This window comes from Drosophila guanche, unplaced genomic scaffold (genome assembly GCF_900245975.1).
Source record: "Drosophila guanche unplaced genomic scaffold, DGUA_6, whole genome shotgun sequence".
Classification (NCBI taxonomy): domain Eukaryota; kingdom Metazoa; phylum Arthropoda; class Insecta; order Diptera; family Drosophilidae; genus Drosophila; species Drosophila guanche.
Window position 1 is genome coordinate 6,216,384 of NW_022995745.1, and position 17,867 is coordinate 6,234,250.

Below are 17,867 nucleotides of genomic sequence, written 5' to 3' on the forward strand. Positions count from 1 at the left end.
AAAATGTAATAAAGAGCGTCGTTGTCGTCGTCGGAGATCGCAGAATCCAGCAAGCATCAGGCGAGCAAAGGAGACGCAGAACACGCTCACCCACTCTCTCTCTCGCAATCGCACACAAAATACAAAATTCAAAATTTGCATAGTACAGTGAGCAAAAGTTTGAAACGATTTTTTGGTTGTTTCTTCAGTTTATTTTTGTCCCCCACACCCCCCGTTTATGTTGATTTGTGTTAAGAAAGCAGCAGGCAAGCAGAGAAGCAAAGAGGATCACCAGCAGCATCAGGAGCAGGAGCGAAAAGGAGCATGTAAAGTAAGCAAAAGAAATCGAAAGAGGAACCACATGGAGATCTGGAGACATATATGTATTTTTTTTTTCGTGTGGTGTGAAAGAAGCGGCAAGCAAGTTACACGAAACAATACTCGAATGTAAAAACCAAAAACCATAATTGCATTTTACAAGAATTTTCTGTAAAATCGTGTAATAAAAAGTGAAGCAAAAATTAAAAGAGAACTCGAACCAAAATGAATGCGAAGAACAGTTAGTTAGTTTGCCCGTCTATTTGTGTGTGTGATTGTTTTTTCTTGTTTTTTTTTTCTTGCCTACAACAATTAATAATCGAATCAAATAATTTAATTATTTGCAGTTCCAAATACAACAAATGAAAACCAAAAATTAATTAAAACAAAAAACAAAACAAAACAAAACGAACGGTAAAACAAAACGCCAACGAAAACCAACAAACAAAAAACAAAATCTAAGGAAGAGCGAAGGAGGAGGAGGAGAAGGAGGAGGGAAAAGGCAGGCGAGGATGCAAGCCTAAGCCTGATCCGCACAAGAAGAAGCAGGAGTGTTCAAGCAGTTCAAGCAGCGGAACGCACGGCCACATGAGCAGCACACGCAGCCGCAGCCAAAGCAGTAGAAGCAGCAGCAGCAGCAGTAGACACAACAGTAACAGCACGAGCACGAGCGAAACGCCGTTGACTTATGTAGCGGTACATGGCGAGCATCAAAAGTGAAATGCCGCCACTGCATGCGGCAGAGGCTCTGGCCTCAAGCAGCGCCACAGACAGCGGCGGCGGCGGAGGAGGAGGAGGAGGAGGAGGAACAGCAGCTGTCAGCGGCGGCAGTGGTGGTGCTGGGACAGGAGCAGCCGGCGGCGGTGTTAACAGTGCCCCGGCCACCCCAAATGCCACAATAAGCGCCGCAGCCGATTCCAGTGATAACCAGCCAGGCACACCGCAGCCACCACAGCAGCAACAGCAGCAGCATCAACCGCAACAGCAACAACAGCAGCAGCAGCCGCAACAGCAGCAGCAGCAGCAGAGCATGGCCACGGATCCACAGGTAACGGGCATTACCCACCAGCCCTATGCCACCCATCACATGTACTCCGCCAGCGGACAGCCCCAGCAGCAGCAGCAGCAGCAACAGCAGCAACAACAACAGCAGCAGCAGCAGCAGCAGCAGCAGCTGTACGGTGGCATCTACGGCGGAGAAATGCAACAGCAAAGCTACGCGAGCAGCTACATCAACAGCTACGAGCAGTTCTACCAGCAGCAGCAGCAACAGCAGCAGCAGCAGCAGCAGCAGCAGAGCAGCGACTACAGCTTTGGGGGTAGCCTGGTGGGCGGCGGGGACTACAGCAAGCATGCGGCACAGAGCTCAGGTGTCCGGTATCATCCGTACCTGCCGACGCCGACATCGGCGCTACCCAGTGCCGCGGAGGAGGCAGTGAGTGCTCCCAGTGCCGTGAGCACCACCACATCGGCGATGAGTCCGCGCGTCGTCAGCAGCAGCAGTCCCACATCGACCTCGTCGCACCTGCAGCTGGGCGGACCGCCCGGTTCCCCCAGCGGGCCCGGTGGCGTCGGTGGCTGCAAGTTACAGTGCAAAAAGTGCGGCATCCTCACCACCAACGAGCAGGAGCTGCAGGAGCACATTGCCAACGTGCACGGAGAGTCACCGTACGGGAGCAGCGGATACGCCAGCTCGCCGTACATCAAGGAGGAGATGCCGACACCCCAGCCACCGGGCGGCTCCAATCCCGGAGAGCTGCTCGATCTCGACTCGCAGAAGATGGTCTACCATCAGCAGCTGCTGCAGCAACAGCAGCAGCAGCAGCAACACCACCACCAGCACGAGGCTGTCGTCGCCGGCCTGCCTCTGTCGCTGCCCGATCCCCTCCACTCCATGCAGTCCATGCAGCAGCGCGCCCTACACAGCTGGGAACAGCCGCAGACGGGTCTCGGAGTCGGAGTGGGAGTTGAGGGCCTGCCTCCGTACATGCAACAGCAGCCGGGCTTGGGCCTTGGCGTTGGTGTTGGTGTTGGCCTCGGCCTGGACAAGTCGCCGTATTACTCGCCAAAGCAGTCGCCCTACCACCAGGCGGGCGGAGGAGTCGGCGTCGGCGTCGGCGTCGGCGTCGGAGCTACACTCATCAAGCAGGAGTATGGCGTGCACGGGCTGATCAAGTCCGAGTATCCAGACTCGCAGCACTACGTGGACAAGTCGTTCGATCCGACGGCTGGCAGTGGCGGGGGAGTCGATCTGTGCGCCAATGTGGCCACCAGTCCGGCGGAGTTTCCCAGCACCACGACGGGCGGACCGGGCCAGGATGGTGCGCCGCCAGCGGTGGCCGTTGGACAGCAGGCCGCCTACCGCGGCTTCGAGCCGCCCAGCTCCAGTTCGGTGCTGCCGGCCAACAGCCTCACGGCCAAGGCGGCCACCTGGAAGTCGAATGAGGCGCGCAGACCCAAGACCTACAACTGCACGGCCTGCAACAAGTGGTTCACCAGCTCCGGACACCTGAAGCGCCACTACAACACGACGCTGCACAAGAACGCGGTGAAGTCGAGCGGCCAGCCGGATCCGGCCACGCTGCCCATTTCGGCGCATCATCATCCGTCGCGGGATCCCGTAACGAAGCCCAGTCGGCGCGGCAATGCCGCCGCTGCAGCTGCGGCCGCTGCAGCAGCTGCCGCGGCAGCATCGGCGGTGCCCCAAGTGCAGCCACCGCCGCCGGCCAATGTGCAACCACCGGAACCGCCTAGAAGTCCGCCCGACTATGGCGGCGGGGGCGGGGTGGGAGCGGTGGGCGGCGCTGCCATGTCCCAGTACTCGGCCTCGCCATCGCCCACCACACAGCAGCAGCAACAGCAGCAGCAGCAGCAGCACCATCAACACCAGCTCCAGCAGCAGCAGCAGCAGCAGGCCAACGGGAATGGGTATCCGGGCAACGGCGGCGCCAATGGCTACGGCTACGGCATGCAGCAACAAGTGCAATCCACGACAAACGCTTCACCACAGCACGCTTCCAGCCATCAGCAGCAGCAGCAGCAGCAGCACCATCTCCAGCAGCAGCAGCAGCAGCAGCAGCAGCATAGCAGCAGCAACAACAACAACAACTCCGTTTTGAACGGTCACCCAAACGGGCTAGCAGGTCCCTCCGCCCCTCTCAACACCAACAACAACAACATCACACAAATGCCGTCCTCCCAAATGAGGGGCCTGCTGAACGAAACAACAACAACCACCATCCCCAAAACCACACCAACAACAACAACAACAACAGCCACAATGCCAATGGAAACGGAAGCAATGGCAGCTATAAAGATCGAGCAACTGGAGGACAGCAACCACACCCACAACAGCCAGAACAGCCGCAGCAGCAGCAGCAGCAACAGCAGCTTAATGGCCATGGAGGAGGAGCAGGAGCAGGAGCGGGAGCGGGCAGTAGATCACCTACAGCAGCAGCAGCAGCAGCAGCAGCAGTTGGAGCAATTGGAGCAGCAGGAACAACAGCAGCAGGTCAGCTATCTGCTGGCATCCCGTCCCTACAGCTCCAACAGCAACAGCAGCAACACGCCCAACACGGCAGTCAGCAGCAGCAGCAGCAACAGCAACAGCAGCAGACTCTCGCCCCTTACTATCTACCAACTTCAGCAGCAGCCGCCGCTGCGGCAGGAGCAGCAGCAGCAGCAGGCAATGGATTTCTCGCGCACCACCCCGCCGCAGCAGCCGCTGCCGCCTATGGGAATGGGCCAGCCGCAGCAGTCGCTGCTGCCGCCTATGGGAATGGACTACAACATGCTGGCTTTGGATATGCCCATGCCCATGCACATGCCCATGCCCAGCAGTATGCTGCAGTGCAGCAGCACCAGCACCACGCCGCTAGCTACTATCACCACCACCAGTATGGACACTATGCAGCAGCAGCCGCAGCAGCTGGTGCACCACTACCAGGCGCTGCTCCACCCCCACCACCAGCAGCAGCAGCAGCATCAGCAGCAGCAGCAGGAGGAGGAACAACAACAGCAGCAGCAGCAGCAGCAGCGGGAGGAGGAGGAGCATCATCGCCAGCACCTACAGCAGCAGCAGCAGCAGCAGGATCCGGGGGCACTAATCCTGCCTCAGGACAATATGCCACACAGCAGCAGTTCGCCGGGCACCAGCAGCTCTCCGCCGCCGCAGCTGCAGCAGCAGCAGCAGCACACGGACACCCACACCCACACCCACACCACCCTCACCATGCCCATGCCCATGCCGCCCACCATGCACATGCCCATCACCACCACAGCGCAGCAGCTGCTGCCGCTGCAGCTGCAGCCGCCGCCGCCGCACATCACCAGCACCATGCCCATGCCGCCCACCATGCACATGCCCATCATGCCGCCGCCGCCGCCATGCTACCAGCAGCTGCAGCCGCTGGATCCCACAACGAGCTATCACACTATTATTGGTAGTTCCGCCGCAGCCGCAGCTGCAGCCGCTGCCGAGTCTGGTTACCCCACAAACGGGCATCACCATGCGCACAGTCACAGTCACGGCCACAGTCACAGCCATCCCCACCAGATCACGACCAGTGACGGTCAGATTCTGCAGCTGATGCCCGCCTCCCTGTTCGCACCCTATGCCCCGCTCTCACCGTACTCGACAGTGGCGGCCCAGCGGTCGCCACAGGAGGGAGACCTGCCGCCGGTGCACACCCTAACGACGGCCCTGCACGCCCACGCACAGGCACAGCAGGAGCAAGCGCACACGCCCACGCTGACGGTGCTCAGCACCCCCTACTCGCCCACGGTGAGCAGCTCGCGGGCCACGCCTGCCCTGGAGCTGGACATGGCCAGCCTCCTGCAGCAGCAGCAACAGCAGCAGGAATACGAACTAGAGCAGTACCAGCAACAGATGCAGCTGCATCAGATCGATCAGCTCCAGCAGCATCATCACCACCAACAGCAGATGGAGCAGCAGCAGCAGCAGCAGCAGCAGCAGCAGGCACTGGAACAGCAGCAGATCCAACTGGTGCAGATGGAACAGCAGCAGCAGCAGCAGCAGCAGCAGCAGCAACAGCCGACGCAAACGGTGACACAGTCGGTGGCCAAGAAGCGAAGAGGAACGGCGGCGGCCGCCAGCGCCACACCATCGACAACGAAGCGGCGACGCAACAGCAGCGTGGGATCAACATCGCCGCACTCGACAACGCTGCCATCCGGGCGGATCAAGTGTCTGGAGTGCGACAAGGAGTTCACCAAGAACTGCTACCTCACGCAGCACAACAAGAGCTTCCACTCCGGTGAGTACCCGTTCCGCTGCCAGAAGTGCGGCAAACGCTTCCAGAGCGAGGACGTTTACACGACACACCTGGGCCGGCATCGCACCCAGGACAAGCCGCACAAGTGCGAGCTCTGTCCGAAGCAGTTCCATCACAAGACCGATTTGCGGCGCCACGTGGAGGCCATTCACACGGGCCTCAAGCAGCACATGTGCGACATATGCGAGAAGGGCTTCTGTCGCAAGGATCACCTGCGCAAGCATCTCGAGACCCACAATCGACCCCGGGTTGTGGGCAAGAAATCTGCTGCCGCCGCAGCAGCAGCCGCCGCTGTTGTGGCAGCCGCTGCAGCAGCAGCAGCGGCAGCGGCATCAGCATCCTCACAGTCACAGTTAGTGACTACCGTTGCCTCCACCCTACCCGCCTCTGCCACGCCCACGCCCACGCCACCTCCCACGGCCATCAATCCCATTAAGGCGGCCTTTGCCCGATCTCTGACGGTGACGGCCGGGGCAGCATTGTCGCCCAGAAGCACTCCCAATCACTCCAATCCTCATCTGAATCACAGTCTCAGTCTCAATCTGAAGCGATCCATCGACGATGTGGCCGCCGACGATGACAGCCTGCTGGAGGACGATGAGGATGAGGAGGAGGAGGAGGAGCTGCTGCTGGACGAGGCTGAGGAGGATCGGATGGTAGAGCAAATGGAGGCTCAGCAAATCCTGCTGGTCTCAGCCGCCACAGGGGAAGGCCATCACATGCTGATCAAGGACGAGTTTCCCGACGAGGACTTTGTGCTGATTGAGAAAGATATTGAATTGTATTGAAAGGTCAGGGATCAAAGATTAGGAATCAGCCATCATGCCATCAGGGACTAGGATCCGATCGGATTTGTGGGCTGATTAAGTTGTGAAATGCTCTGAGCTTTGTGGCGACAGTTTGAGCCGCACTGCAGTTGAGGGCTAGCCTAGCGATTGACGTGAACACTGCTTCCCAGTGGAGGGAGTGATTACCGTTCAAAGCAGTCGCCATACAGCTGCACTGCCGTCCAAGCAAGCAGTCCAGTCCAGTCCAGTCCAGTTCCCGCTATGCGGGACCTACAGTTTTAGTGCCACTGCACAATTTCACATTTTAACATGATTTTGTGCTTAAAATGTCATTTAATTCGCGCACTGATTTTGGTTTTGGTTTTGACAAATTAAGAAAACACATTTTATTGCCTGGCAGGCAATAATTTGATGTTTTTTAAAATGTATTTATGTTTTTTTTTTTATTTTGATTTTGATCACTAAAGCCGCAGCATTTCAATGACTTGGCTGCCACTCCTTTGGCCATTCCAACCCCCCATTAAACAACACTCCAGAACTCCACAATTCATTCCTGTAATTAGAGATTGCCATATATATAGCGAAAACAAAAAGAAGAGAGTGTCTGTCTCTCCATCTTCAGGGAGAAACGAAACGAACGAAATGCAGAGAAAAGCAAGAGAATTCCTAATTGTTGTAGCAGCAAATTATTTAATTTTACTCGTATGTTAAATGTTGTATTATTATTTGTACTCTACGCCCTACGGCCTACTTTTTAATTTGTAGTTTTAAACAACTTTTAATTTGTATGTGAAATGATAAAGAAAGATCGAAAACAAATAACCTCCAAGTATACCTCAGCAACACAGCAGCAAACACCGAAACGAAACGCTTACACCAACATGGCGCCCCGCGTATATGTGTATATACATAATCCCAAACCATATACATACCTTTATTATATACCTAATTATATATATAAAGAAAGATAACTTGGTATGTTCCAAGTGTACTTAATTCTAGAGCATATTGTACGGATTTTTTTTTTGTCAAATTTAATTTTGTAATGATTGTTTTGATTATACGATTTGTCTTTTGATTTATTTTGTAATCGAGAGAGCGAAGAGAGAGGAGAGGAGGAGAGGAGTAGAAAGAGAACCACAAATGCCATATACACGATATGTACACTAAAAAGCAGCAACTAAATGCCAATTGATATATATATATACTATATCTAGATACTAGGTACACATATACATACATATCCATGTGTATTTGTTAGCCTTAAGAACGCCAAATGCGATAAATCAGGGATAATATACATACCATATAGGCACACCCACACACACACAGCTATATATATGCATAAACATATATACAGAGAGACAACACGAAAAGAAAACTTATACATATAAACCCATATATTTATTACGTTTAGTTGCCCCTAATTTATGTTTTCACGAATAAAACCATTTGTAATTATTTAAACTTTTCATTTACTTGTAATTTCCCTCCCCCCAACCAACACCCAACAAAAAATAAGGGAAATTCGTATCTCCTACATTCCTCATATGTACCCCCCCTCCCACCCCCATGCTCGTAGATATTTTGTTTATTACTATTATTACACAATTATTTTTTTTTTTTACCTAAATGTTAACCTACTTAACGCTTTCCCCTTTGGCACGCCTTCTAAGTATTTTTTTTAAATGACAAATATAAACGACACAAAAGAGAAACACAAAAAAAAAAAGTGTATATTACAAAATTTCTGTTTTTTTATTTCAATATATTTTCGATGTTCTTTTTTTGGTTTTCAGTTTGCTTGACAGTCAGTGTGGAAGTCGCCTCAACGTTGTAAATTCTGTTTCTTAGATAAGTTTGTTGTTCCTTGCATTTTTCGACTTGCTCAAACTCTGCCTCCTTCTGCAATCTTTTCTTTTGAGATCGAAGCTCGAACCATATTGCAACGAAATTTAATATTTTCTTTCATTTTTGATTTCTTTTTTATGTGCATACATTTTGTTAAAGTTAGTTTCAATTTTTGAACAATTACTCCAACGATTTGTCTTATTTTTATTCAGGAATTTTCAAGCACAGATGAAATGGTTCCTCCAGGTTCAATCTCAACAGAATTGTATTAAAATTGTATTAATTATGGTATACATTGTGTACAGGATGTACATATCTCTATAGAATTTAGTTGAATTTCATTTGAGCACGAAAACCCTGACAGATTTTGTGGGTTTATGGTCAGAGGAACATGTTCTTGGTTGCGTTTCCCCCATTCCCTTCTCTCAGCGTACAATTTTAAGTAAATGTTTTTGTGTTGTTTTTTTCTTCTTAGCTCTTTTGTTTTTCTTAATTATTTTTGTAGAAATTCGTTGTTGTTGTGGCTTTCAAATTTGTGTGGTTCCTCGACAGCTAGTTCCAAAGAAATTACGTGCGTGTCTTTAATATCTGTCGCCCTCTCTCTCTCTCTCTCTGTATCTTTGCTCTGCAGCTGAGGTTGAGAATCTCTGAAAACTCTCAAGTTAAGCCACCAATTTTTGCGAAGAAAGAAGCGAAGCAAAGATGGCAAGAAGTGAGGAGGGAGGAGGGAGGAGGGAGGAGGAAGAGAAACACACACAAAAGACACGACACGAAACATGTGTAGATACAAAGATATGTGCGGCTGCTCGTACAGGAACTGGCTTCCCTTTTGCCCGGTGTGCGATCAGCGCACATCCTTGAGGATGTGAGGGACAAAGGACTACTCCCTGTTCTCCGTGCCATCCTTGAAAAATCGAATTTCTATGGCCATGGCCAGGATTTCGCCCGCTGTTGCCGCTGTTGCTGGCAAAAACATCTCACGAACACATGTTGCATGCAACTCGAAAACTTCTGCGCGCTTCCCTCTGTTCAAATTTGTGCCACATATTGAGATCATGCGGAGAGGCAATAAAGCAATGGATGAGGAGAGGGAGAGGGAGAGGGAGCTAGCAGCAAGCGAGCAAATTGTACGAAAAAATAGACAAGCGCGACAGTGCGTGCTAGAAGTATGCAGACACAGCCACAGAACCGAAAACCCAATAATGGCACACAAAATCTCCAAATCTGGCAATGGGGAATGGCCATGGAGCTGTACAACCCCAGAAACCCAAAGCCAGGGTACGATTAAGGAAGTCTTTTTCGATGACAGGAGACTGAGCATGGAACTACAGTGAGCTCGGAGGGGACAGACACCCTTTTGACCAGTCTAATGCTGGCGAAACGCACTGTAGCTTGTAGTAGTGGGCCATTGCCTGTGCCAAGTTGTATCTCAAAGATACACAATTGACGGCAGCAGAGCGACACGAAGCTGGCGTTGCGCATGTGCGGCAGCAGCAGCAGTGGCGGCAGCGGCGGCGTGGCGGCTATGTCATCATAACGCTCTCTGTCTGTCCCTCGTCTTGCTGTCTTTCTCTGCCTCTTATACACTCCTTTCAGTGTGTGTGTGTGTGTGTGTGTATCTTCTACACTCGATTCTCGTTCGTGCGTTTTTCTTGCCTTGGTTTTTGTTTGCTGAACATAAAAACTGGTTTCCTGTACATATGCTCGTCCAGCAACAGAAACCATCTGTAATTTTAATTTTTCGGCAAACGATGTTGCCCTCTCCGTCTGCCACACACTGTCCACTCTCGCTCTCTCGCTCACTCACTCTTCTCCTCCTTTTGCTGCCTTCTATCTTCCTCTCTACTCCTCATTTCGTTTTCGTTTTCGTTTTCTTTTATTTTATTTTACTTCTTTTTTTTCTTCTCTTTTTTCGGCAGAGATTTTGATCGGTTGTTGTCCAGGTAGAAATTGTCTACCTCTGTGGCTCGTATCCATGTGCAACCGTGTGTGCGTGTGTGTGCGTGTGTGTATCTTGTAGATACCTTGAAAAGACAGTAGAATCTCTTTCTCTCGCTCACACGCGTAATCCTTGAATCCTCTGCCTTTGTGTTCCGTTCTCTACTTCTCGTATTCCCTTTTTTGTTTCTGGTCGATTTTCTCATTCCGTTTCTCCTCCTTCTACGCGGGTATATACAGCGTTAGCACTTACCATGATTCATAGTTATCCGCACACACACAGAGAGAGAGAGAGAAGCACAGAAACACAGATGCAGCCACAGATACATAAATACATGTACATACATATGTACATATGTACATATGTATATAGCGGAATGGATAGTAAGTGGTATATCTCCGCCGCTGCAGGAAAAGAAAAAGAATCTTCCTTTGATTCAAGCCAAGAAATACAACAAAAAAAAAAAGAATACAGAAAGACGGGGTACAACAATGTACAACAACAATCTCGCACAATAGTTTATGCGCCTTGGCAGGAGTCTCTTTTGTGTCTTAGCAGAAGAGTGGAGCAAAGAGAGTAGCCAACAGTTGGAGTGAGAAGTAGGATCTGCCCATGGGGGAAAAACAAACAAAAGTTCCATCTCTCTCTCTCTCTCTCTCTCTTTCTCTCTGTGTGTGCTTTATGATCGATGTGCAAAACGTGGAATTCTCTCTCCCCCCCTTCTTTTCCATTCCTGCTGCAGTTCCACAAACATGTGCCAAGATGGTCCCTCACTTCCTTGCTGCTGTCATTCTCGCATTTACTTTCTGTGTGTGTTTGTGTGTTTTTTTTTTGGTCTTTCTGCTGTTTGTGTTTGCTCTCCGTCCGGGCATTTGGTTCGCATAACGGGTCTTTTGTATTTAACATTCTCAGGCATTCTCCGTCTTCCCTTCCGTTGCCCCCACGAAAGACCAAATAAAAACGTTCCATAGATATCAGCAACGAGAATTTATTTGATTCGGGAGACAAAGGTATCAAAATCCTTATGGCACATCCTACAGAAAATTTCTCTGAAAACTACAAACCTTATCGGATGAAAGGGTCGAAATTGCGTTCATAATATATACCAAAGAAATATGCATTGAACCACTTACTATCCTTTTGCACATTTAAATATATTTATGGATTCAAATCGAAGCCTTTTTTGGCATTTCCCTTTTTGACTTATTTTTAGTGCTACTTTTCAGCATAATTACTTTCCCATCTCAGCATCTCGACATTTTTCCCACATTCCATTTGTTTCCTTATTTTTTTCTTGTTATAGAAATATTCGTAAACATCTTTGGTTACTTATCGACGAACCCTTGTGAGCGTTTTCCGAGCTTAGATGCCGACGAGTAGCGGCGGATATAAAAAGGTTAAATTAGAGCTGTCAAAAAGTCCTTGATGAGCAGTGCCTGAATCACAGCTGGGAAAATCCTTGACATCTTACACAAGAACTCAATCAAATTAGCCTCAAAACAAAAAAAAACCAAAAACCAAAAATAATATAATTGAAATTAAGCAGCAACCCCCTCGAAACCGCTGCCCCTGCCTCCCGCTCAACGCGGTAGAGACAGACAGACAGACAGACAGATCTATGGATTGGAATGGGATATTGGGTTAGGTTATGGGATTTTCATCTGCTTTGCTTTCCCTTGAAAACTGTAAAATTTTCCTTGATTTTTTTCTACTTCTACTTCGTGTTCGTGTTCGTTTTCTCTTGATTTGACTTTCGTTTCGGGCCAAGAAATTTCTTTCCCAGCGTTGCCTGTGGCTGTGCCCCTGCCCCTGCTGCTGTCGCTGTTGCTTCTTCTTTTTTAATTACCAAACATTTGACAGCATCCTGAGATGCTTATTGTGTTGCCCCACAAGCACACATAAAACGCACACATATGTTCTGTTGTGTTAACCTTTTCTGCTGGCAGTTGTGTGTGTGTGTGTGTGAGAGCTCTGAAGATAATCAGAAACCGAATCAGAAAGAGCTAGAAGAAACCTACCCCCAGGGTTTTATAGCATTAGATATTTGATTTCAAAAATTCAATGCCAAACAGCAACAACAACAACATGAGAGGACAGCATGGCGGTCGCTTCATCATCATCTTCGTCATCGTCGTCTTGTGCTCATCATTATCCTGAGCATCTGCCGCCTCTGGCCAAGATTCTTTCTTATTATCCTCGTGCTCGCTTGGAAAATGGCCACCACAAACAAAATTCAGAAGCCTCGCAGAAACCACCAATGGTTACGTTAATGCCAAATGAATATTGTAGAATATTATTTATATGTAGAAATATCTGAGCCACCCATTAGCCCACTTGTATCTACATATCTGAGCTGATCGCAGCAAGTATCTAATCCTGCAAGATCATCATCTACCCTCGCCTCTATTCATGTCTGCACATCAAAGGATCCTCCATTTCTTTTATTAGTTGCTGATCGATGTCCGTATGCACAGCTTACTCTTCGTTCAGCCAAATGCTAATCCGTTTAGTCCTTACCTTTCAATCTATTCTCTTCACTTTTTCATTACTTTACTTAGCTATCTATCTCTTGTGCGATGATATTTATCTTTCCAACCATGCCTGGTTTTTTCTGTAATCTTCAGTCGCTTTGGGGACAGACAGACACACGAAGCTTTTTACACACAATTACCCATCTTCTTTCTTGGCCTTTAAAATATCTGTAAAAATCGGTATTTATGTTCAATATCTTTGCCTTGATTCTTCATCTGCTTGATTTTCTCTTCTGTCTGTGGCTTACATCCTTTACATCTTTTGGCAGCCCAGTGTCAATGTATAACTTCTACAATCCTATTTTTGTATGGGCTCTAGTTCATCTTAAAAGCTAAGAATCTGCACAAGAATCCACTCTCTCAATGACTCTCCAACTATATTTGCACATAGGAAACAAAAGACTCAGGCCACGAACTTGGTCAACATTCATGTATCCAAAATTCTCATCCCACCCATTAATGGGAGACAGAGAGAGAGAGAGAGAGAGAAGTGAAGTGTCGAAATGATATACGTACATACATGCATATGCGGCAGAAGGGTTGTACGAGGGGGGGTTGGACTGGGTGGGCGGGGCAGCAACAGCGTTATGGCAAATAAAAAAATATAAATCGAGGAGCGTCGTCGTCAAATGGCGCACAGCTGCGTTGCTGGCCAGAAATTGTTGCTACATTTTGAAGCTTCACTTCATGTGTGTGTCCTAATTCCAATTCAACAGAAATTTTTGTCTCACAATCAGTTAAAAAAAAGAGAGAAAAAAAAAACAAAAGTAAAACAAAATAAATCTTTTTGAGCCCCGCCAACGAACCGAAAAACCAAAGCCAAGCGAACGAGTTTCAACAAAAATAGCAACAACATTTAGAAAGAAAGGCCTGAGTTTTCGGCTTGTGTAGGCGGACCGAATCATTAGATACTCTTTGGATCATCTCTTCACTTAAATTCGCGTCAATGAAAACAAGAAACTCTACCAGTTCTGCTCCATGGAGTGGCCATTAGCTCCAAACATTGCCAGAATTATGTTGATCCCAGAGGCGAATGGAAATGGCAGTTGCACTGCTTGCAGGCAGAAAAGCAGTGCAAAAAACGTTGCACACAGACGATCGATCGATGAGTATTTGTGCTCGCATCGCTCATCCAATAGCAGTGTTACCCATTTTGGCACAAGAGTATTCCAAAATAAATTTTAGGCAAAACTCTTTTTGTTGCTGTTGCTGTTGCTGTTGCCGTTGTTGTTTGTGGAGCATTTGTTGTTGTTGCTATTGCTGTCGGCGCTTTATCCGATTTTGTGAGCTGCTTGTTGGCTGTTGGCTGTTGGCTGTTGTTGTTGTACTTTTTTATGACGAGTTTCCGCTAATTGCTGATGCGCTGCAGATTAGCTGAAGCCCACAGATCCCAGAGCAGCAACAAAGATGGATGGCTGGGCAGGACAGAGCGAGAAAGAGAGGGCCCAGGGCCCAGGGCCCAGCAAACAACTTAGAAGAAAAACTACATGGATTCGCTTTAATTATAAGAATGCTGTGCTGGGGGAGAGTGATTAAGATAAGGATAGTATTTTCCATTCCATTCCATTCCATTTTATTTCATAATTTCAAACGCGCCCGATTCGGCCATCTCTGTCTAGGTTACCACCTACCAAAAACTACAGATTCCAATTACATTTTCAATCATCTGTGATGCGTCCCGCCCAAAAGATGCACTGTCAAAGGGGAAGCGTTTGAAGCTAAAACAATTTACAGCATAATCTGTGCATTGTCCTACTCCTGCTCCCATTCTATTCATCATTTCTTCCCTCAAGATCAACTTTAGCTATTCAAATTCCACTTTAATTTTGCCACTGATTTCTCTCAGTGTACAATCTAAGCCACAGCCTGAGTCAACATGTGTGTGTGATTCGAACTGAAATTAGAAGAGGGAATACAAATTAAGGCGTTCCCCCCGCCGTGGTTCTCTGTCGATTTTGGGCCACAGCAAAGAAACCAAAAAGAACAACAAAACAACAACAAAACGACAGCCAGCAACAAAACGAAGAGAAAGAGGAAGAGGAAGAACTATACGAATTATAAGAATTACGCTGAAACTGAAGAGGGCAACAGGGAAGAGGGCGAGGGCGAGGGCGAGGGCGAGCGACATCTTAGATATCAGATTAAAGAGCCTCTCCCTCACGCTCTCGCTCTCTCTAAGCTAATAATTCCAACAGCTAGAGAGAGCGAGATGTGTGCATATAAGCATAATGAGTTATAATTGGATTAAAGATTTATTGGATTTGATTTTTGCTGTTTGATAGCTGCATGTCGACTTTTACATTGAACCTGAAAGAGGCCGCAAGAAACAGCTGCAGCTGCAGCTACAGCTACAGCTACAGCTATAGATACTGATGCCTGTCTGTCTGCCTGTAGTTACTCTTAGTGATCTGAGAGCTGTCTGCTGCCCAGACGACATGGACTAATTGGCCAGCACGACTGTAGTGCCAGTTTAAGCTAAGATTTGATGCAGCCATTCTAATTATCTTGTTTTTTGTTTTGCTTGTCATCTCTTGCAGCACCCAGAAGGCAAACGGATCATCGGATGCCACAACATGGCGGCGCCTGGCCAGCGACGACACGAAGGCCAACGGGCCACAGTGCCCAGAGACGGAACAAAATTTATGCAAATTGAAACATTTCGGACACACACACACACACACACCGTGAGAGACCGTCGGATCGTCTAGGAACGATCGCATATAGCGTATAGAAATTTTGATGTACTAAGTGTTGACACCAGCAGCATCCTTTTAGCATCAACTTTAATCATCACTCCACTTCACGCCACTCCTTAAAGAATTATTTGTCTCAGATGAAAAACATTTAACTTTCACTCAACACTCGGATAGATGTGTGAACCATCGTCAAATATGAATTTTAGTAGAAGATTAGAAGAGTTATCAGAGACACACACACACACACACACCCCGCTCAATTATGTCGTCTTGTATGTGTATGTGTATGTGTACTAAAAACAGGTAATATTCGTAATCTTAGTCACTGGGAACACACAGGCAGCAGCAGCAGCAGCAACCTTAAAGCAAAATGCCACCACATTGAGCTGCAATAATATATGTATGTAATTTTGGGATTAATTCTGTCTCCTATATATCAAACATTGTGCATATCATTTATTGGGCAAAAACAAAAACAAAAACCAAAACAATAATTAAACTTAAATAGCAAAAGGGAAAAAAGGGAAAAAGGAATAAGCAACGTAGCTGGAGCAATAATTTTAGTTGAAATTGAATTCTTTTTTGTGTTTGTTTTCCTGTGTGCCAAAATGCATTTTAACCGTCAAATGGGAGTGTTCACTGTGTGCAATATACAGACATAGCTACGATATAACGAACCATTTCAAATACTACACTAGCATTTTTTTTTTGAATGAATGAATTAATTATTAAACGTAAGCGTAATGCTTAAACTAACAAAAAATTACCTCAACAAAACTGGAGACGAAGACAGGCTCAAGATGTAATAGTAATCTACCTCGTTAGAAATAAATGAAACGAAATCGAAAACAAAAACAAAGAAACAAAATCAGCAAAAGGAAAATATTCCGTTCGATTCTTCTTCCAAACCAACAAAAAAAAAAAACCAAACAAAAAAACGAAAACGAAAATCGCAAGCAAATCGAAGCAAAGAAATGTCAACTAACTATACGTAAAAAATCTAAAACAAATAACTTTAAATATATATAATTGTTTATAATTGTATACACACAAACATATAGACATATACATGCATCTATGTACATCTATATATACATACAATATATATATATATACATATATAAATTATACTTGTAGGTTTAATGTGCGCCCTGCAGCTGCTCCCTCGGCCCCCCTTCCCTCGTGCACCCAGAGGTTGTCATCAGTTTAAATTTGAATCTTTACAGTTTTTGGCCATCTATGATAATTTTGTTTCACATATGACAACCCGCACTAAGCAACAAAAACAAAAAACAAAAAACAAAAAACCCACAACGGGGGGCGCTGACCGAGAGACAGCAACGAGCAGGAGGGCAAAAGTTGTAGTTGTTCCAAGGATATTCCCCTACTGGGAACCCCACACCCCCGCCCTGACGGCATGGTCAAGCAACTTGTCTCAACAACGAAAACTAATTGAGAATTACATTTAAAACAAGAAACAAAACAAAAACAAAGACAAATCCGCAAAGTGATTTCGATAGCCTTGCAGGAGAAGAGATCAACTCAACCGAAAAGTCCATGAAAAAAGTTCTGCATTTGTCTGCTTCCTAAAATAAATAAAATCGAGCAAAGGATTCTTTCTTTCTTCAACTGGCAACTTAAAAGCAATCCTCATCGATCGCCACTGCAAGGATATCAAATTGTTTCGGCAAACGCTCGAAACCAGAACTCTTCCTTTCTTCCCCGTTTCACTTTCAGTTTCCATTTGCTTTTGTTATTTGTGTTTCGATTAGGATTATGCAGATTTGAAGGCGTGTTTTTGTTTTGTTTTTGTGGTTTTTGCTTTTGTTTTTCTTAGCGCAAAACGTCTAAGCAATATTATGGGGCAGGCAATTCTTTGGTTCATTGCAAACAAAAGTGAACAGAAAAATGGTAAACATATTTGAATTATGTAGCAACTACATGTTAAATTTTAGCAATTAATTATTAAATAAAACGAAATGAAATGAAATGAAAGCCCCCCGAAATGTATTCCTCAAAAGTGAGAACTCATCCAAGGGATGTGCAATTAAAGAACATCTTTGAACTTTGAATTCAGTCAATCGCTCGAAAATGCACCTAAAGTAAAAGTTTGAAGTCCTCAAAATAACTCGAAAAGATAATGAAAGATCTATAAATGTGTGTGCGTAGTATGAGTAATAAATACTTTGAAAATAACTCAAAGCAAAGGCAAGGAAACAAAAAGCGTATAAAACCAAAGGAATGATAACAATAAAATGACAAGAAATCGCGTGTACCTTTCTCTCTCTCTCTCTCTCTCTCTCTCCATCCAATCAACCCCAAAGCCGACAAACCCAAAATGCAAAAATCATGAACTGCGTAAAGACATTTGTACATCCATCCGAACTTGGTATCAGGAATTTTAAATACAATTTTATAGACAAAATGTTTTGTATAGCAGGGGAGTAATTAATCCGCTCCACACCTGCATC

General features: G+C 46.7%; 1 protein-coding gene across 2 annotated transcripts; it reads left to right on the top strand.

Annotated features, from left to right (window-relative positions):
• The first annotated feature begins 707 nt into the window (after positions 1 to 707).
• Positions 708 to 16,394, top strand: LOC117580673 (DNA N6-methyl adenine demethylase). 2 transcript variants are annotated; one of them, XM_034267288.1, is made up of 2 exons: positions 708 to 5,573; positions 15,238 to 16,394. In XM_034267288.1, the coding sequence occupies exons 1-2, from the start codon at positions 998 to 1,000 to the stop codon at positions 15,351 to 15,353; spliced, it is 4,692 nt and encodes a 1,563-aa protein (XP_034123179.1). In that variant the 5' UTR covers positions 708 to 997; the 3' UTR covers positions 15,354 to 16,394. The 2 variants fall into 2 exon arrangements, with proteins under 2 accessions (XP_034123179.1, XP_034123178.1); XM_034267287.1 differs by lacking the exon at positions 15,238 to 16,394 and having other exon boundaries at positions 708 to 7,840.
• The last annotated feature ends 1,473 nt before the right edge of the window (positions 16,395 to 17,867 follow it).

Excerpts from the sequence above, each read along its gene's own strand:
- LOC117580673 (XM_034267287.1), top strand. The coding sequence starts at position 998 with ATGGCGAGCATCAAAAGTGAAATGCCGCCACTGCATGCGGCAGAGGCT.